Raw genomic sequence first — 22351 nt, forward strand, 5'->3', positions numbered from 1 at the left:
ACAAAAATATGTGTTAATGTCCAAATACTTATGAACCTACTAACATTACAAGCAAGTGCTTCTCCGAGTCTACTGAAAACAAGATTGATCAGTCCAGCAAAGACTGAGTTAAAATCATTAGTTATCACTTCAGGGTTAATGGCGTTCACCACTTTGTCAATTAAAACAATGAGGCTGGTTCAATTCTGTTCAGTTTATGTAGCACCAATTTACAGTACTCATTTAGCACTTTCTATTCTAAGGTAAGGATCCTACAGTATTATAGATAAGGGATCATGGATTGTTGGGTGTCAATGAGCAAGTACGTAAGGACAACGGGGACAAATAACATGACTGCGTGTGTTTAGGAAAAAAGCGAAAAGCGAAAAGAAAAGGATAGAAAAAAGACAACTTACAGAACAAAGCATATACTACAGAGAGAGAGAAGACCAAAGTTAAATAGTGGTCGGTAAATGCAGAGGAAGTAAAAGGGAGTTTTTAGGAAATCCGGAGATTAAGGAATTACAATAGTCCAGCCTACAGGTAACAAATGCCTGGCCCCATTGTGGAAGTGATTCTTTGCAACAAGAAAAAAGCAAAAAGCAAAACAAAAGGGAAAGTAGACGACTTCAACACAACCCAAGTGAAATTTAAACATTTCTATGTTATGGATGTTTATAAAAGACGTAGCACCTGCCATCCCCTTGGTCAGCACTGACTGCTTTGAGCAAATTTAAAATCAATAGCCGGTTCAGACGGCAGGATATCGTTCACTTGCAGACAGCTGGTTTCTTTACCTCTGATGATTTCCAGTTCCACTGTGGCCTCCGTCCAGAGCCTTCCGAGAGCAATGAAATGCCCCTCTGAGAACAATAACCCTTTAAAGACAGCTCTGACCTCAGAAATCTGTTAAAGCTGTAGAGCCTCTCGGGAGACAGGAAATAGTGACTGACAAAACAGCTGTGACAGGATTTTAGCAGAGACTCGGAAGGAAAAACGATTCTCCTTGGAAACTTGTCCCTTCTCTCCCCATCTCATCAGCTCGCGCCGCTAACATGTGACAGCCTGTTTTAGACATTTAAACTCTCGCCATGATGAGCCTGTGAAAACAAAGGGTCATTAGAAGATGCCATTGAAAAAGAGGCCAGTTGTGACATTATGGGCTTTTAGAATAACTATTGCACTATTTTAACTTGAGCTGTTGTTACCCAATCAGGATATTTGAGGATGAAAACAGAATCAAATTGATTTAGACGATGTTTGTCAGAGAGTAGCTGATGAATAATGGCACTTATTAGCATTGCAAACCATTTAAAAAGGTTGTAATTATTTCTAGCTGATGGCTTACCAAACTATACTGTGCACTAATCGTTTTCATGAGCTGGAATAGAATGGCTGATCTTGTTTTTATCTTGGGAGTGTGTAGCTTCATGGCAACACGACCATAGCAGGAACTATCACAAAGGTTGTTCTGAGTATTTTGGCAGATGTATCTGAAGGCAGATTTTGTCAAAACAATAGCCTCTCTGCAAAACTGTGTAGGCTGCAATCATGAAACTTTAAGACGTGTAGCTTATATTGAAATAAGAGCCAAGAAAGGTGTGGTCCGACACATGGCCACTTAGTGCTCGTGCAGTAATGCAGAAAAGACAACTGAGTGACAGGTTGTGCAATCCCATCCCAGCATGCTGTCATGTGTATTCTGTTGCAATGCCTTCAGGACATATTACAGTATCGATCAGCCACTGAATAGTGGTGCTGGCTGCTTCATGGCAGTTTATAACTTTATTTATACGACTGGAGATAAAGAGCAATGCATGACACATTACGCCATCTCAATATTTATTTCACAGAAACAAAAATGCAGAAGTATTGTGTAAAAAAAAAACTAAGCACACCCCATGATTCAATAGCATGTAGAAGTACTTTTACTAATAACTGGAAGCAAACATTTTCCCATTTGATCTGATTTAGTCTCCCACACTTTTGAAGAGGAATTTTGTCTCATTCGTCTCTACAGTGTCGCCTCAATTCAATGAAGTTTGCAGTTATGCACGGCTTTTTTAAGGTCCCATTTCTGTAAGTTAGAGGTCTAGGCTTGATTGGGCCACTGTGACACCTTGATTCTTTTCTTTTTTAGACATTCTGTTGTACATTTGGTGCTGTGTTTGAGTCATTGTCCCGTTACATGACCCGACAGTTGGACAAATGGCCCAACGTTTGATTCTAGAATACTTTGGTATACAGAGGAGTTCATGGTCGACTCAATGACTGTAAAATCAGTCTAAATTATTATGTCTCTGCCACTGTGCTTGACAATTGGTCAGAGGTGTTTGTGCTGATATTTTGGTTTGTTCAGATGCAACTTTACACATTTAAGCCGTGCTGGCATGCTCTTTTTAGATATAAGAGGGTTTCTTCTGGCAACCCTGGGGATATCTGCTCCTGAGAAGATGGGTAACTGTGAATAATTCTCACTGTGGAATGACTTGTGGACTTCACTTTGATTTAACATGTCCCTTTAAGCCTTCCCATGGCAGCAACAATCACTTCTTTATAACCGTTGTAGATGCCTTTGTTTGAACCCACATTAATTGTTCTAGAGAAAAAGTAAACAGAGTTATCTTAATCCGTAGGACTTTTTGTCTGGTACCCAAGCGTATTCAGCAAATAAATAAAATTCATCCTCCAGGGATGACTTGCCTTGCAGACATCTTCACTTAAAACCACCCAATAACTGCTGAGACTGTTGATCGCAACATGAAGTGGCAGATTGACTAATACTTTTATCCCTTGAGCTACACTGTTAGAATGGGGGGGGGGGGAGTTCCCAAAACTCTGCTGAAGAGTAGGAAAAAGCCAGTAGCCAGTATATACCTGACGGCGTCAGAACAACTTCAAAGCAGCCGTACTCTTAGAAAAATAAAAGTTTTGACTTGTCCCAGAAATGCTGAGGCATCTGTGAAGTAGGAGGTGCAGGTTCGGCTGAGCAAAGCCAGTTGGTTAACAACAGTTCCTTTTTTTCATGCATTTTCTTTTATTTCTTTTGGAAAGTTTGGATTTACATTGAAATTGAACACGTGGCTTGACCAGCATTTGAACCATCCAAATACAGTGTGTTTAAAATCACTTGGCGTACCCTGATTATACACAGGTGACCTCCATTCATCTTATTATGCAACTTCTAAAAACAACAACTGTGCCAGCGATGTTTTTGGGTGTGTCTCAGACAAGCGTGTCACAACTTATATAATCTTTATATATAGTATATTATATAAGTTAGATTACGTTGTAGAAATGTCTTCTTTTTCTCTTTGCCATATTTCTCTATTTCAAAAAGTGTTAGTAGTTTGTTTTCTTTCCTGTTATTATTATTATTACACAGTGTTCCTGTCAGTCATCTGAAGCGCTGACATTTATCACCACTGAGAATCAATCTATATCCCGCCTCATTACCCATCTGTGGTGCTGACTGATCAAGTAATTAATTATATGCAGTTTACGTTCACCTTCCTAATCGTCTTTTTTTTAACTGAAATGAATGTTTTTCCCATCCTTCCTACAAACCAGACAAGAAAAGGGAAGTGACTGCTCTATGCAAATAACTTCAACAGTTTCTTGGAATCAGATGTTCCAGCTAATCCGGTGAGACTTCACAGATGTGCCCCTCACTTGGAGGCATACAAATTCTGTACTGACCAAATCTGCTAATTTTTTGGAGTGTGAGAGCTGTACCTTGATCATAAAACACACTAAGCATGCACTTTATTAGGTACACCTTGTTGGTACCTGGCTGGACAGCCTTTTCCCTTCAGAGCAGCCTTAATTCTTTCTGACATGGATTTGGTTTAATATTTGACATGATAGCATCACAGTTGCTGGAGATGTGATGGCTGCACATCCATGACATGAATATGACATTCCAACACATCTAGAAGATGCTCTGTTGGATTGAGATCTGCTGACTGTGGAGGCCATTGGAGTACAGTGAACTAACCATCACTATTCAAGAAACTGACTGAAAGAGCTGAGGTTCTAATACTTCCAAGACACTGATGGAAGCAGTGTGTTTGCATGGAAGCATGGCAGAGGGAGAGTCATGGTTTGGGGCCTTGATGAGTCCTTGATGACTTACAAATACTGAGGAAAAATAAATTGAAAACTAAAAAAAAAAATGTAAAAAACAATTACCAGAGATAATCGGGATAATAGTTCAAGAGATTAAGCTTGTAATAGCTTCAAATAAACAAGTTAATCAAAAACACCAAAAAACAAAAACTAAAAACTCCCTAAACAAACATTTTTTGAAATGAACAAGTGAGAATCCTGACTTTAGCATGCTGGGATCCTGTGGTATCACATAAAGAAAATGGTTCACTTACAATAGGGTCAGCAACTCACCAGCCGCAATTCAGGATTAGGGTTAAAGCCTAATCCTCTTAATACATATACTATATGTATTAATTTATCCTCTGTCTGTCTGTCCCTCTCACTTCACTCCCGTCACCTGTCCATCTCATCCCAAACCATCTCGACTTGGTTTAGGTCAGGTGACTGTGGAGGCCAGACCATCTGTAGCAGCACTCCATTGACGCTCCTTCTTGGTCAAATAACCCTTACACAGACTGGAGATATGTTTGGGGTCAATGTCTTGTTAGAAAGATAAATGATGGTCCAACTAAATGCATACTGGATGGGATGGCTGTGGGAGCCATGCTGGTTTATTATCCCCATCAGTGTCACCAGCAAAGTACCCCCACAGCACCACAGCTGCTCCTCCATGCTTTGTGGTGGAAACCATGCCTATAGAGACCATCCGTTCACCTTTTCTGCATTGCACAAAGACAAGTGGTTGAAACCAAAGATCTCAAATTTGGACTCATCAGACCAAAGCGCAGATTTCCACTGGTCTAATGTCCATTCCTTGTGTTTCTTACTCCTAAACAAATCTCTTCTGCTTGCTGCTTTTCCTTAGCAGCTATTTGACCATAAAGTCTCGATTCTCCTCTGAACAGTTGATGTAGAGATGTGTCTGCTTATATATATTTATATTGTACAGTAGATCGTACAATAATACATACAGAGAAAAACCCAACAATCATATGACCGCCTATGAGCAAGCACTTTGGCGACAGTGGGAAGGAAAAACTCCCTTTTAACAGGAAGAAACAAAGGGTGGCTACTTTGAGGAATGTAAAATATAAAACAGAGTTTTTATTTTGAGTTATTGTTTTTTTCTTTGCTACATAATTCCATATATCTTGCTTTATATAATTGATGTCTTCAGTATGTATCTACAATGTAGAAAGCAGTAAAAATAAAGAAGAACCATTAAATGAGAAGGTGTGTCCAAATCTTTCACTAGTAGTGTACATAATAAATGTCTGCACAAGTCAGTTCTTCTTCTCCGGTGAAAGTAAACTGCAGGAAACACAACTATGACATTTTTTTCATTGTTTATTTACTCACTGACAATTTGCTGAGCATAAATCGTGTTTTAATCCACATCCTATTTCACAAACAATCATATTCACAAGAGTAAAATGTAACCACAAGTCTCGTGAATTTTCTCTGTACTTTACAATCGCACATAAAGATTGTGGCTGTAGATTTTAACAAGCAAATGTTGTAATTTTCATGCAAATCAGGGAAGTTAAAGTCTCTCAATTTACGTGTCCACATTATTTTGAAACACAACTAGAAGCAAATAAAGTTAATATTTCTACAAATATCAGGATGAATCCTCAGTAATTAATGAACGGACCTTCACAGATTGAAATCTGACCCTCAGCCTGTTTTTACTGTTGTCTGAAACCACATTATGTTACAACTTAATTTTCACATGCACATTTACTACTATTTACATGAATGGGATTCAGACACACATGGGTAAAACTCAACTGTCTTAATTTGTACATATTAACATTCACAATTCTTGTGAATGTTAATATGTACAAAAAAGACAAACAAAAGCGGAACCTTGAAAGTCATTTATATTCTCTTCAAAGTCCTCTTGCTTTGACAAACTCTTCCTTTGATGGTGTGGCTGAGTCCTCTGATCCCTCCTCCCCTGTGAGTACATTTTTTACATTCCCCTCAGCATCTATGATTACAGCGGTCCTCTTTAGCTCCTCATACCGTGTCTGTCGCTCAGCGACGGCCACACAAGCAGCTAGCACTTCGTCAGACTCAAAATCATAGTCCTGATTGAGCTCAGGGGCATTAAGGATCTCTTTTTTAGTCTCCTCCTCTTGTCGAATCTTCTCCTTGGTTGCTGTTTGCTGCTTCTGTAACCTCCAAGCCCAGGTAAGGTCTTCCTGCCACAGGGTGCGCTCTGATGGGCACTGGTGGATGGCAATCTGGAATGACCTCACAGCCTAGAGGGACAGTAATGACATGCGCTTAGGGACATATACAAGATTTCAGACTACTGTCCTAAATGCTGCAGGTGATTGCAGCATCAGCGTTGTAATGAGCACGACCACAAGCTTCATTGTGGACAGATTGATCGTTCCATTAAAAGGAGCTCAATAACTTTTATATGACTGTGGGATGGGTTCGCACATTAGTTTGAATGTTAATAGTTATACTGAACAGAAAGATTCATGGTCTATAATTATCTATGTGACCACACATCACTCCTGAAATATGCTGCCTGGTTTCTTCTTCTTCTTGTTGCTCTCTTTAAGGGGTCGCCACAGCAGATAATCTACCTCCAATCAATCTCTAGCATCTTCTTCTGTCACACCAACCTTCTGCATGTCCTCCTTCACTAATTCCATGATTCTTCTCCGTGGTCTTCCTCTTTTCAACATCCTTTGTCCTGTATACCCAATATCTGCTGTCTGCACATGTCTGAACCATCTCACCCTTGGCTCTCTAACTTTGTCTCCAAACAGCTCTGTTTTAGCAGTCCCTCTGATATACCCATTTCTAATCTTGTCCATCCTGATCTGTACCAATCCTGATCTCTGTCAGTGCCAGTGTCCCCGCACAGTATACATCATAGCAAATGGGAAGGTTTACAATCATCTTGTAAACTTCTGTCACACTCGTCTCCACCCACACCACCTTGCCTCTACTCTTCTTCACCTCTCTTGTGCACTGTCGGTTGGCCCCAGGTACTTAGGTGCTTAACTGTCACATCTATCTCTCCTTGCATTCCTCTTCTCACCAGTGCATAACTCCACGTCTCCAGGCTCTCTACCACCTGCTGCCTACTCTCACATTATTGCCTGACAATGTCATAGTCCACGGAGACTCCTGTCTGACCTCCCATTTTCCCATAAAAGTAAAAATTAGAAAAAAGAAAATCTGTTACTTGTTCATTAAAACACAATTCTTTAAAGGATAAGATAAATGGTGTTTTCTGTAATCTGGAGATTGCTTTTCATGCTTGAATTGCTAGCCTGCATTAATCTCCTGATGGGAATCTATCAAAACTACTTGATGTTAACATTCCTCACCTGTAACATAAATAACATGCGCTGTCAAAGATGATGACAGGTTAATCATAATAAGATTTCTGAAAAAAGTGCAACCGTCTGTGCCTAAAACAACACATCAAGTATAATCTTGAATCAACTAGAGCCAAATCAACCTTTATAAATGAAAGTAATCCTTCAACTGCTACTGCAGGAAAAAAAATCATCACTCTTCTCTATAAAACTCATGGCCAAACAAACTTTATGCTAAAACGCAAATCATACATGGAGACTATGCATTTTTCTTGAATTGGATTGCAGGGGATAATAATTAAAGAAGGGAAGGACTAGAGCAGAGCCATGGAAAGGAAACATGGAAATCACTGTGTTCACATTTGCACAAACATGTGCTACTCAAACATGTTGGTGCATACAAAGCTTTGAAACTCGACTGAACAAGTCAAGCTAAAAATAGATGTGCCGTATTTTTCTTTTCCATCCCAAAAGCTTCATTACAGAGGGAGGTGTGTCTATATTTGGTTTAGTTTTAGCTGTAACTTTCAACACTTCCTATTGTTGTTGTTGGTACCATAGGACAGGTTTCCCGCTCTGGGGCGTGTAGGAGCAACATTAGCTGAAGGCGTTCTGAGTTCACCCCTGTTTGTTTGGCTTGAAAAGGGCCGAGCAGCAGAACTGCGAGTTTCGAACACCCACAGGTCCCGGCGTGTTCTGGGGCAATTTAAGCAATCGTCCAAGCCCCAGGCACCTGGGTGTGCTTTCATAGAGTTGCTTTGTCTCACAGAGTTCACAAAAAAAGTAATAGTAAACACAGTAAGTCATCCATCTTAACGGCGCTCCAAATTCGAGACAACTGACTTACAAGTATCTACATAAACAGGCATAGTTTATTGCAAAATCAAATGCATAAATTAATCCTTCCAGTAAAGACCATTAGCGACTGCCTAAGAAAAAAAAAAGCCATCAACTGTTATGCAACACTACTGATACAGCACAACTACAGCATAACTAAATGTGGATTAAGGGTCACCTAATCCAGCCCTAACTGTAAACTTTATCAAAAAGGAAAGTTTTAATCCTAATCTTAAAAGTAGAGAGGGTGTCTTGTCTGTCTCCTGAATCCAAACTGGGAGCTGGTTCCTCAGAAGCAGGGGCCTGAAAGCTGAAGGCTCGGACTATCCTTCTACTTTTAAATAGCCTAGAACGCCAGGGTAGAATGCCTAGAGTGGCAGCAGAGAAGTATCACAAGGTATCACAGTTGTGTGGTGGGATCTGACAAAAGCATGAGGCCTTTCCATGCGAATTTGCATGTTAGTCGTCTCTTTGCACCTGTTCTTTCCAGGTACTCTGGCTTCCTCTCACAGTCCAAAGATAAGGTTATTCGGTTGGGCGAAACTAACCTAATAAAACTGCAAATATTAGCCTGAATGATTGTCTGTCTTTCTGTGTTAGCCCTGTGATAGACTAGTGAACCGTTGAGGGTGTGCTCTGGCTCTCGTCCAATCAAAGCTGGGAGAGACTCCAGCCCCACCGTGACTCTGAATTGGATAAGCAGTTAAGGAGGTCAGTCTGCAGTAGTTGTGACTTAAAAATACCATTTATTATTTGCATTTTCTTGCAGCCCTGCCTTCACAGGACGTTTTTAATGCATTGCCAGATACACTCACTAGGTCCACCTCTCCCAAGTTGAGCTGAGCCCGACCCAAGGTCTGCCAGCCCTTCCACCACAATGGCCGGAACTTCACTGCCATCTCTGCTGCCTTCACAGCTGGAAAGACTTCCTGCAGAATGGTCAGCACCTGACAACAAAGAAGGTTAAAGATGATGCACGCATGCCATAAACAAAACAGCAACAAAATCAAAGAGAGAAAAAAAGATCATCGAGATCAGAAAGTACACAGGCTTTAAACTGTCTTTGCTTACATTTTGTAGTGTGACTATTTATTTATTTATTGTTGCTTTATATCTTTTCATATATCACACCATTTTATTTTCAGCTTGAACTGGTCAGTTACCATATTAAAAGTAAATAATTGATATCTCCGTCCCTGCAGACTGATTTGTGGTGACTCACTGAACCACTGGTCCTGCAGTACAGTGTAGAGCACCTTCACGGTCACAAGATTTCTCTCTAAATCACTGACATTTTCTGTGATCGCATGTAACAGTGTAAAACTGAAGTTGTTAACGTCTTTAACCTTGTATTATAAAGTCATCTATTATTCAGACGCTGGCCCTTTTTGATTTTGCTTTTGTCATGCCTGAAGTCAAGACCTGACAACTTTGTGCATGTATTTGCATAATAAACAAAAACTATTTTTGAAGAGGTTCTCTTTCGCTGGTAATGCCGTTAAAAATAGCATTATTGTCTTTTACGATTTTTTTATATATATGCAGAGCAAAGCGATGCTGACAAAAATAAAGCTAAACTGAGTATTGTTGTTAGGACATTTATGCTCTTGCTATTGCTGGACACAGGTTTACTTTTACTTCCTCCTTTTTCAATCACATTTCAACATGAGACTTAGACGTGAGAATAGCACCAGTGTACAGCAAGATGCACCAACACAACATGTTGAAGTCTAAAGACTGCTTTAATACCATAGCTTGATACCCACTGATACGCCAGGAATACCTACAATGTCTCTGTCAGAACACCGCAAACCAAAATGCCTTCAAAGCCATAACATTTTGAAGACATCTCATTATCAACAGGATCCACCATAGGTTGGAATCATTAATTTATAGCCAGTAAGACGGAGTAAAAGGTTTACAAACTGGACTGATTTCAGCCACACAGATATACAAGTGGCAGGACACAAGTGGCACAGATTAAATTAAACAGGAAGAAAGTGATGAGAGGAAGTAAAAGGCCAGCAGAGTCACTGTAACCAAACTCGTCATCTGGGCCAGTAATAGGCATTTGATGAGAACCAGCCCATTTTCAGTCTAACGACTGTGAACAACATCAGCAGTGCTAATGGATACTAATAGGTGAAGTGGGTGTACATGTGTGTCCAAACACACTGAAGCTCAATCCAAGTAGAAATGGTATAAGGCCAGTTTGAATTTATGCTATAGCTCATGTCATTCCTGGAATGAGGGAAAAAAAAATCATGCTGCGGTGTTTTCCCAATACCCTAATAAATGCTTCTCTAACGATTTCCTTCTCAAATTTCTTATAATGGATGATATTATATTAGGCTTGGAGTACTCTGTGAGATGTGAATGACTATGGAAATAATGGAGGAAATAATGGAGTTTGTGAGACTACACCCACGACTTCTTTACTTTTCTTGTGTAACAAGAAAAGGAGAACTGAGGCGCAGCCAAAATACCTAAAGAAAGAGTAACTATAAAAACAAAGAGGAAAAGAAAGTTGAGAAAAGTTTAAAAAAAAAAAAGATTAAAGATTATTTACATGGTATTGAAAATAAGCAACAGACGTTAATCTCAAAGTGGAAGCGGGAAAAATGGTCTATGTAGCCATGGCCACCGGCAGCTTTCATTAATTTATCATTGCTGATAAACACCATGATATCACAAAAAATATATTTTTTGAAATTTTATGCGACTAAACAAGAAAATTTTAACTATGGATTCCATGGACTGATTATAAAAGATTGATGTTTGTGGACTATTGCTTAAAGTCTCAAGATTAGCATTTGGTGAATTTTTTAAAAGGCAGAACTGGACCAGAAGTTGCAGTGTTAAGCTAGGTGTTAATAATAGAATTTAAATGCTACACTGGCAACACTGAAGGAGCTAGTTTAATGAGTCAGATTAAGGTAGGTAAGATAGGTAATGCCTGACATGCCCATTGTGATATGCAATTAACTGAATCAGTTGCTTGAAAAATATTGGCTATGGATTATATTATGAAAGCTAATGTTAACTGCGCATATTTACTTCTGCTGCTGAGCTGGGCATTAAACTGTAACGTTCTACAAGAACTGACCCACTTGTGGAGCTAGCCTCACGCAGTTACTGCAGTTTTTGGTAATTCTGCACTAGTTTTGTTTTCAGCTCTGACGTTGCAACCTGGTTTACTGGCATAACTGAATACAAAACTCCAAGTGTAAAACAGCATCTTTTAAAGTTTTGAGGTTTCGCATCTCACAAAAATTCTACAGTGTATCAGGAAACAGCAGAACAAAATGGGGTGGCTGTTTCAACCATGTGGTTAAAGACAATGTTAACCACATATGCTTTTTAAAGTACATTTTCTCACAAATGAAATATGATACTGCACTCATGTCAGATCCAAGCCATACATACTGGAACCGTGATCCCGTTCAAATGCAATTTCAATGGAAGTGAAAATAAATTATCATTAAAATGGCACTAAGATCACATTTCTTCAGGGCTGCTACTGATAAGAATGAATTTTAAAAATCTATTATTTGATCACTAAGCAAAACTTGAGTAAGCACTTGGTGGAAAAACCCTTGTTGGCAAGCACAGCAGTAAGACATTTCTTCTAGCTGGTCACCAGGTTTCACACATCTCAGGAAGGATTTTGGCCCACTGCTCTTTACAGAAACTCTCTAAATCCTTTAGGTTTCTTGGCTACAGTTTGGCAACTTAAAGCTTTGGCTCCCTTCACATACTTTCTATCAGACTGAGGTCTGGAGACTGGCTAGGCCACTCCATGGCCTAATGTGCTTCTTCTTTAGCCACTCCTTTGTTGCCTTGGTGGTTTGTTTTAGCTCATTGACATGCTGGAAGATGCATCTGCGACCCATCTTCAGTGTTCTGGCTGAGGGAAGAAGGTTTTCATCCAAGATCTGACTGTGCATTGGCCTCTCCCGTTACATAAAGTCGCCCTGTAGTTGCCCTTTGCAGAAAAACAGTCCCAAAACAAATTGTTTTTACCTCCGTGCTTGCCTGTAGGGATGTTGTTCTTTGGCTCATAATCAGCATTTTTCTTCCTCCAAACACAACGGGTCGGTTGGTCTGCTAGGACGTTACCAGTGGTACCAGTTGGTGACTGTGGTCCCAACTGTCTTCAGATCATTAACCAGCTCCTTTCATGCAGTTTTAGGGTGATCCAAAACTTTTCTCATGATCATCATCACCTCATGAGGCAAGATCTTGTTTACTTGCTATCATAAAATTTGAGATTGCTCACTTACAAAGATGTGAACAAACTTCAGTAGAGGATCAACTAATTATTTCCACCACTGTTTGTTGAGAAAATATGTCTGTTAGAGAATATAATTAATGATATACCTGGGACTTCATTTCATACAGTAGTGGGTTGTCTGGAGTCAACTGAATGGCCTCATCCCACTTCTTGATGGCCTCCCAGTGCCTGAAGAAAACACACACTGTGGTTCAAATCCAACTGAGAAAAGTGGGATTCAGGTATCTATAATCAGAGTCGTAAAGGTAAAGCACATTCACTTCTTAATAGTCATGCATTTATGAACCATGAATGCTTGCTGTGTTCACTGTGAATTTACACAAAGCCAATCTAAACATTGCCAACCTACACAAAACCAAACATCCAGACGTGGCTCACAGCACCAAGTTAAACACAGGTTCATGATGAACTTTGCTGAGGTTAAATTCTGCAGGTAATGCAGCACTGAAGCGCAATCAACTCAAACAGTAAATAATATAATGCAGTGAAATGAGACACCCAGTTTCACCATCTCCACCCAGAGATTTGATATGTTATGCAAACTAACATGGGTCCACATGCTTGTGGACATCATAAAAGCACTTTCCCCTAATTATTTCTATTGTTGCGTGCTGTAGAAATGCCACCTAATTTGAAAGCTGCCTCTGCCCTACTTTTCTATTCTTTCAGGCAACTCCCTAAAAGATTAGAAAACCAGACTATTACTAACATGGCTGTATCATGTTTCATTTGTTTACTACAACCATAACCACATGGTTGGTTTTGTGCTTTTTTTGTCTTGCCAGTTAAAAAACAAAGAAACCTAAAATACATTTATCATCTTTATAATAGGAAAAAGTGGGGAAAAAAGAACAAAGAATTTCTTAAAACTATAAAGCTGCATGTGTACGCCACAACATCTGCCCACTTCCGGCAGCAGAGAGTGCACACAGGCTGCAGCAGGTTACATAAACAGAAAAAGGTTGGCTGAAGTGAAGAGACAAACGGTAAACCAAAACCTCCCTTGGTGGTTTCTTAGCATGAGCTAATTACGTTGTCTACTAGTTCCTTCCCAGACATTAAAGCAGAACGATAGCAGAATTTGCACGAAGTCACATTAAGCTTCTCTAGAACCTCACTCCAAGCAGCTGTCACCACTATAGTTAACTGCTTTGCATAGATTTGTATACCAGGATTCACAAGTCTTCAGGTATTTCACCACATATGCATACACTCCAGGCGATTCTAGGAACTCTCTTCCTCTGGTCAATATTGACACAACACTGTTTTCCTGATCAAGATAAAGACAAGAGGTGACGTCCCGGGTATGTCAAATCGACACCTTTTATAGCTTTATGGAGATGGATATCCTGAGAAAATCAAAAGCAATTCAAATCACACAATGAGACAACTAGTGGTCATCACCTACAAAGTTCAGACTGCAGTCAGAAAACATGCCACTGCCATTCAAAAGGCAGAGAGAACAGTGAGGAAACGGAACTAAAGGAGTGTGGAAATCTTTCCATTACATGAAGTAAAGAATACTGCAAAATCATATGAGGAAATTAAGCAATGAGCTATAAACCATGTGAGGCCTGCAAGCTAAAAATGGCTCTTCTAGTGGCATCATAACTGTTTATCAGTCAAAGATGGGTTAGAGAGACGGGACAGTAACTAGTATCAATTTTAAGAAAGTCCATTATTTGGGCAGCTATTTTGAAATGTAATATAAATTAATATAAAAACTGCATGCACAGAATCATTTTTCAAATCTATCTTTAAAAAACACACTTAAACAGTTTGCCAACTCTTTTCCAGTGGAAGTTATATTCCTCTGATTTTACTGTTGCAAAACTCTTTCACGGATTAAAACAAACGGCTAATGGCGGCTAAGCTGTCATCCCTGTTGGACAACGTCTCCCACCCCATGCAGCAGACTGTGACAGCACTGAGCAGCTCCTTCAGTGGGAGACTGCGGCACCCACGGTGTGGGACGGAGAGATTTCGCAAGTCTTTCCTCCCCACTGCTGTCAGACTCCACAACAAAGACTTTAACTGAACAAACACACACATCCACACATGTGCAATAACACTAAGTGCAATAATCTTTTCTGGCATCGTTGTATTTTTACTCAGTTGTATATAGCATTCGTATTCTATTTTTATCTTATTGTATATTTTTATTCTATTTTATTCTACTGTATATAGTATATTATTTTATTCTATTCTGTACAGCTGTGTACTGTATTTATTCTTATTGTATTCTAATTTTTGCCTCATAACTTTTGCACTGTCCACTTCCTGCTGTGACAAAACAAATTTCCCACGTGTGGGACTAATAAAGGTTATCTTATCTTATCTTATCTTAAACGTTTCCTTTAGTGGTTTATGTCTCTCTTATAATGCCTCTGCTCATAGCCTAATACCGTTTGAATGATTTAAGTGCTTACTTGTTATTAGTTTAAAGAAAGAGTGGAAAATTATGAAATACAGTAGAGGATGGATCATCATTTAACACGCTACTGTCCAAAAAAGGAGAAAATCCCAGCATGCTCCTATCATAAGAAACCCTCATATCCTTACTAGAGATGGACCGATCCGATATTACCTATCGGTATTGGTCCGATACTGACCCAAATTACTGGATCGGATATCGGCGAGAAAAAAAAAAGTAATCCGACCCATTAAATATCAAAAAAGCACCTCACAAAACTTGCTACATGGCGTAACTCGGCTCATAACCGTAGCACGTCGCAGCAGTATGCATCACGTGATAAAGCGGCTGTGTGTATTTGTAGGGTAGCTACCAAACCAGCATTCCATCTCCGAGGAAGTTTTCCCAGAGAGAAGTAAAGCAAGTGTGTAAGTTCATCTCTGAATGTTTGTAAAGCATTCCCACGTTAAGCTTAACAACAGATATATGGTGCGACTGCCTCTTCTCTCTCTCTCTCTCTCCTGCTGCTACTTCAATCCTGAAACTGCTTAATGATCAGCTGATCGGCTTTTCTGTCGTGAGTCCGTCTCTCTTCTTTGTTTTTGGCCCATTTTGCACCAGAAAGAGGAAACCAGCGGCTGAACAACAGCAGCACGTTTAACCTTGATAAGCTGTTGTTAGAATTTATTTAACATTACTTTCTACACCAGGATCATTTTCTGCGTAGCTGACGGCTGGTAACTGTGCAGGGGCGGATCGAGCAAAGTTTAGCCAGGGGGGCCGATAGGGCATGAACAGGGAAAAGGGGGCACAAAGACATACTTTTCTTTCTTATTCTCATTTAAAATGTCTAGCTTTTAATGAATAATTATCTGACTCTTACACCCAAAGTTTTAATCTGATGTAAAATATATAGAAGTCCATTACTGTATATAGTAACTGTTAAGTCTAATATACCCTAGTAAGCTATACTACTTTTTCCTTTGGGAAGGTACCATCTGTGAATTCTGCAATTCTGTTGAAGAAAGATGTTGAATCTATTTAATTATTCTTGAAAAATAATTTATTTCTGTGCATTTTCCCCCTGCATCAAATTAAATTTGATTACATCGATTAAGCATCATGAGGTGGAGGGTGGGGGGCAGAATAAAATACCAGAATAGGGAGGATGGTGCAGGTTTAAGTTTATTAGATTAATCAGTGTTGCTGAACTATGACATATTTTGGACGCAGTGTATTTTTTTACATACAGGTATAACAGAATAGCTTTAGTGTTGTTAATTATTTAAACTTGAGTATAAACTTATACAAAATGCAGCAAGATATTAAAAAAAAAACAGTTTTATTGATTAAAAAAACACTATATCGGATTCATATCGGTATCGGCAGATATCCAAATTTATGTTTCCGTATCGGACATGAAAAAGTGGTATCGTGCCATCTCTAATCCTTACTACACAATAACATGTTGACCATTTCAAAGAGATTTCAAATATCATATTTGGCATTTTCTGCTTTTGAGAAAACACAACTTGCTGGACAAAATTTAAAAATAAAAAAATAATAGACATACCTAAGATGAGCTATTACCTTATATTTTACCTTATAAACGCCTTTAAACGTCACGTTTTGTTTGTTATGCAACCTCCTTGAAATGATGATTGTTTCACTGTGAGGCAGACATTTCGTTTTTTTTAAACACATATGCAGTTTGTGAATAAAGGTGTCAGTGAGCCCAGTCATACATATACAACAACGACGAGGCAGCTAATCTCCTAAAGATGGCAACAACAGCCCAAATTACAGAAAACTCTTTGGTAAGCATGACATTTAGTGTGTTAGTGGGAAGTTTATATTACTCTTAAATTAACTAATGTTTCAGTAACACTAGGGAAATCCATGGTGTTTCCCAAAATTAATCTGAGCGTGTGCAAAGAACTTGCAGCTGAGTTGGATTTGAAATGGTTGTTTCAAAAGCATTAATCAGGTCTGCGATCACTGGCAGTTACTTGCTGCATCAACATGATGATAAAAAAGCAATAAGATGGAAGCTGCGGTCAGTTTGTGACAGAATGAGATCAAGTTGGCAATAATATGCAACCGATTTGTGATAAAGCAGCAATTAACTGACATAAACCAGGAAAAACTGCAAATCTGTTACCATCAATTTTTACAATTCACATTAAAAACAAATTCATATTAACTATTTATGGAGTTAACAAATATTTAGAAATTGCTCCAAAATAGAAATGTAGTTGCTGCAGAATGGCAACCTTGCTTTTATATAAGAATAGAGCCAAAATGCAACCAGTTGGATCGACTCCCCTACTGCAAAGAGTTGTACTCCAGATAAGGTGCTGCCCTCATCGGCGCACACGGACTCTAATTAATTCCAACATGATGGCAATCTGACTGCATTTATACAGCAGATGGTAATTATTTGTCTGCCACTTTATTTGTTACTCTGTGTGTGACTGAGCCATCGCTGAAGTATGGCAACACATTATGCACCATAGTATCACAATAGAGCAATTTTGATATTTACACTGCAAAGCTGTTAATTTTATATCAGTTCAGTTAATAAGCTCTGATGTAGTGATGGTAATGATGATGGTAAAGAAGTGTTTTAAGGCAGCTATGGGAGGGAATCCACTTAAAGCATCTTAATCATATATGGATATTTAGCAACAGGAAATAAAATTAGATAAATATCAAAACAAAATACATTTGTGGCAAATATAAATATTAACTGTGGACGGTAAAACCTTTAGGTAGCAAATAGATGTTAACATAAAGACATAATTGTAGAAAAACAGGCAAAACATAACCCCCCTACTATTCTGCTCACAGAACAAGTGGGTACTATAGGAGCTGTTCAATTACATCACAAACATCTAAACCTTTGTAATATCAGGCTGACATCACAGGTCAATGTTATTAGAGGGAAAAGAAAAAAAAGACATGGCTGACATCCTCGACCAGACACCATTTCAAACCACTGAACTGCAATTATGGAGCAGTAAGACATAATTTCCTCAGTAAAATCCACTTTCTTCTCACAAATATAATTACAGGCAGTCACTGTGGACAACAGCATTACGTCTTCTGGACTAGGAAGCTTTCACAATGTGATTGTTATTTGGTTAAAGAGGTTAAATTATCACAAAACAAACATAAAAACAGCTTCTGAAAGAGGCTTATTTTTTTGTAATATCTGTATCTATTTAAAAAGAAAAAAAATTTGAGTTGAAATGGTGAGTATCCATTTAAAATAAAATAAAAAGCTCTCTTAAACTGACCACATTGCTTGTTATTAGTCAGTCTAACGTTAGTTCTAAAGTTTACTTCGGGAACTCTGACAGTAGAGCTTTGAGTAGATTTAAACCTTTAAATCCCTGCTCTGTTTGAAAAGCTTAAATAATGCGGCTGTGTTTTTATTTTCCCCTCCAATATTAAATAGAGATAATCTGACCAGATGATCTGAGAAGAACAAATGCTCTTTGACTTCTGAAACATGTGCTAGACCTTTCACAGAAAAGCCATTAAATTAAATACAAGGAAAACCTCAACCTTAGATGCCTTTCTAAGTTACACGTCTCCTTGGATTTAATATGTTTTTAATGTAAATCTTTACTAGAAAGCCAACAGAAATATCTAAACTGTGATCGATATGTCTTTATTGTCTGTACAATGCTGCCCTCCTCTGGAGAGGATCTGAAGTAACTTGACTCTTACTAACAGCAAAGCTGAGGAGGGAAAAATGTTGAAACTGATAGTTCTCCCAGAACTTTTCACAAGGGAATCTAGCAGCACACTGACAGGATGCCATTATTACCACAGAATACAAATATGTTTCATGCTGTAATCCTACTTGGCACACAGTGTGGAAAATTACTTTGAAAGAACGCGGCTTATGTATACAGCCTTTTTTTCACCACTGGCTGTTTTTGCCAAGGCAACAGCTGCACAAATATTGGATTTCTATTGTCTGATTTCATTAACAACTACAGCTTTATTGAATTGCAGTGCTGTGCAAAAGACTTGAGCCACCCCTCATTTCTTTATTATTTGCTTCCAAATCAGGCTTTCTTGTAATTTTTTAAAGTGGTCTTGAAAAATAGTTGTCCCGTCTTTCTGATGGTCTTTCAAAGTTTTTCTCTGGACATTGGCAGCTTTTTCACTAATTTTCAGTCCAGTCCTTGTACCTGATTATTTTCAGAGGAATGATTTTTTTGTTTCTCAAACCTTTTAACACTGAAGTACAAATCATTCACACACTCAAAAGGCACCTAACTAAAGGGATTAACCAGTGTGTTTTGTCTACATATAACAGACAACTTAGCCAAGAACCAATTTTAAATTGTATCTTTAGAAACTTTGTTACTGGCAGCTTGTAACAAAAAACACAATTTGTTTCCGTTTCTTTGTCTGAATCTATGAAAAGTGCCAAAAATAACACAGACTGACACGTATAAAATAATATTTTTGTTCCAACAAGGTTGATTTCTAAAGAGCTATTAACCTTCTATATCTTGGTATGGTGTGCAGTGCGTCCTTAAAAGAATTTGAGGAAAGTGGACAAGTGGAGGACAAATAAGAAGAGACAGGCCTTAAAAATATATATATAGCAGATGAATAGTATCTGGAAGTAATTTCTTTAAGAAACTGGAAAAAATTCCACCAGAAACCAGACACAGAACATCTGGCCCTTCGGTTTATCAATCTACTGTTCACTGAAGTCTCATCAAAAATGGTCTCAGTAGAAGGCTGTCTTTCAAGTAGCCATTATTAAGGAAGGAAAATGAAGACAACACACTGAGGTATCCCAGATTACACAAGAAGTGGACTGGTAGTCAGTGACAATGGGCACTATCAGTTAGGGACTGGCCTCACCATAGCCCAGAAATGACAAACTAAATTTACATTGAGGGCCACATACAGACCACTTTGATCTTCAGTGGGCCGGACAAGTGAAACGCCACTTTCTGTCAGTGTAAAGATGGTTAACTACACATTTAATGCCTGAGATATCTTAATATATAAAAGAAATGCAATTTCAGGAGCACAATTCAGAATTGTAGAATTGCAGAAAAGGTTCCGATAGCTCACTGCCCATACTGTTCCATATTTATAAAACCTAAACGGTATAAAAATACAGTTAAGTCCAAAAATGAAAATACACATTTTCCAAAGCAATCAAGGGAGCTGGATTGGAGTTTTTGCTGGGCTGTGTTGAAAAATAAAGGCGATCATACCATATATTTACACTAACGATACAAACTGTTTCTGTCCTATATAATGCATTTACATTTATGTTAGCACGTTTCAATAAATCGCCACAACCATTTCTAAGGCTAGGTTCACACTGCAGGTCTTAATGCTCAATTCCGATTTTTTGATCAAATCCGATTTTTTTGGCTACTTGTTCACACTACAAATAAAATGCGACAGCAAACGCTCTCTAGTGTGAACCAGTCATTGGTGTGAACGCTCAGAGCAGCCTGCATGCGCAAAAGAAGATGTCACACACAACGCTTCTCCGGCGCTGATAATTGGCGTCTGTCTTGTGTCAGTGACGTAAAAGACTGATTTAATGCGACATGACCATTCAAACAGCAGTCGCTTTCTAAAACATCCTTTATGTATCGGATTCAGTAGCACATACGAAAGTGACCCAGATCGAATTTGTGCCGTTCACACTGTCATACCATGATTGGATATGGGTCGCATAGGGTAAAAAAAAATCGGATTTGATGCGCTTTCGCCTGCAGTTTGAACGTAGCCTAATTTTCCAAGCTAAGGGTAAGGAAATAATAAATGACAAAAATAAGAGGTGGATCAAAACATTTGCACAGTACTGTGTGTTAGGGTGACCATATTTTGATTCGCAAAAAAGAGGACACTTGGCCCAGTTTCTGTGTGCCTGTCAGAATGTGTTTGCGCCAAGCACTCTCACCTGCCATGCTCAGCCAACAGGGCACCCTCCTCCTCCAGTCTCTTGCTCTTGGCAGCACAGTCCTCCAGCAGGATCTCCCGCCGTCGTTTGATAGCGTGCAGCCAATCCACCTCGGGGTCCTGACTTGGCCCATCATCCACAGCTTTCTCCGCTTCTGCCTCAAACTGCTGCACCGCTGACTTGGACACCTTCTCCCCAACTTTCCTCTTCCAGCCAAATGACGCCATCCTATATGAAAAAAAACGGGATACGACGCGTGGTGGCGGTGGTCACTTATCATATATATGCTCGATTTCAGCTTTAATCACGACAGAGTAGTACAAAAATGTACATTATTATGAGCACAAGTCTGGCCTGCTTTTGCCATCTAGATTCGTATACATGGCCGCTGAATGAGTTTCCAAAATACCGTAGCAGAAAGATTTATATTTTATTTTGGATATTTAACGTTTATTATGGCAATAACATCCCCAAAACTCGCTAGAAAAACAAATTAAACTTCGTCATACTGACGCCAGCTAACGTTAATTCGGGCAACTCAGCTAAAACTTGCAATTAAAACTTGACATGCCAGTAGGCTTGCCTACATAAAATTAACTTCTTTTAATTTTGAAGGTATGTTTTTATACTTCGTTATTTTAGAACAAAGTGGGGACATACGCACATTCATCCACGGCTTTCCACGAGCAACAGTGGATAAGCTGCAGTTAGCTAATCGTTAGCCACATTTGTTGACCTTCACGTTGCGTTCAGGTCTTATCGGTTTAAAGCCAACATCCCATCGTAAATACTGGAAAATTTGAAGAGCGGGGGGGGGGGGGGGAATCAGCCCGTTTTTGCACAATTCATGCAGTTTCTTTTGGTAAGTATATATCTCCAATTGAAACTACAGACGTGAGGGAACAAAAGTGTAACTTTGCGTTAACACTGGTGAACTTTTCGGAATGAAATGTGTACGCCCCTTCTTTTTTTTTTTTTTTTTTTCTTTTTTTTTTAACTTTGCCTTGAACCGGTCCAACCCCCCTCCCATTCTGTGGAATGCGCGTGAATGCAGCATGACCCGGAAGTTGTGAGAATGTTTACAGTCTTTTAAAGAAACAAGAACCGTGTTTTAAATCTTTTAAAGCGCACGAAAATCAACGTGAAATCAAAATCGGTTAATATAGATTTAATTTAAACGACAAATATATGAAATTTTAATAAAATTACCGATGCCTGCGATCACATTCCAAAATACAAGTCCAATGCTATTGCTGTAAACAGAAAAGCTTAGTATGGTAGTGGTAGATTTAATATTCTATATATTCTTCACAGTATGTTTCAGGTAAAAACAAACAAACAAAAGTCAAACATAAATGTGCATTTTAGCAGTTTATTATGCAGTTGTGTATATAAATGATTCAATACTGTCCATT

The 22351-nt window shown here is 38.8% G+C and overlaps 1 protein-coding gene across 1 annotated transcript; it reads right to left on the reverse strand.

Moving 5' to 3' along the window:
• Positions 1 to 5584: 5584 nt before the first annotated feature.
• On the reverse strand, positions 5585 to 21661 carry ttc33 (tetratricopeptide repeat domain 33). Its single transcript, XM_085358431.1, has 5 exons — positions 21601 to 21661; positions 20937 to 21164; positions 12654 to 12735; positions 9089 to 9220; positions 5585 to 6356 (listed from the first exon to the last, which is right to left on the reverse strand). Coding segments are annotated over exons 1-5 (819 nt in total). The 5' UTR covers positions 21603 to 21661; the 3' UTR covers positions 5585 to 5981.
• Between the last annotated feature and the right edge of the window lie 690 nt (positions 21662 to 22351).

This window comes from Diplotaxodon limnothrissa, linkage group LG7, assembly GCF_057381915.1.
Source record: "Diplotaxodon limnothrissa isolate DT_005_m linkage group LG7, D_limnothrissa_male_GT1.1, whole genome shotgun sequence".
NCBI classification, from domain to species: domain Eukaryota; kingdom Metazoa; phylum Chordata; class Actinopteri; order Cichliformes; family Cichlidae; genus Diplotaxodon; species Diplotaxodon limnothrissa.

Coding starts and splice junctions, on each gene's coding strand:
- ttc33 (XM_085358431.1), bottom strand. Junction 9,221..12,653: donor TGTATGAAATGAAGTCCCAG/GTATATCATTAA, acceptor CTTTGTTGTCAG/GTGCTGACCATTCTGCAGGA. Junction 6,357..9,088: donor ACTTGGGAGAGGTGGACCTA/GTGAGTGTATCT, acceptor CTGTCCCTCTAG/GCTGTGAGGTCATTCCAGAT.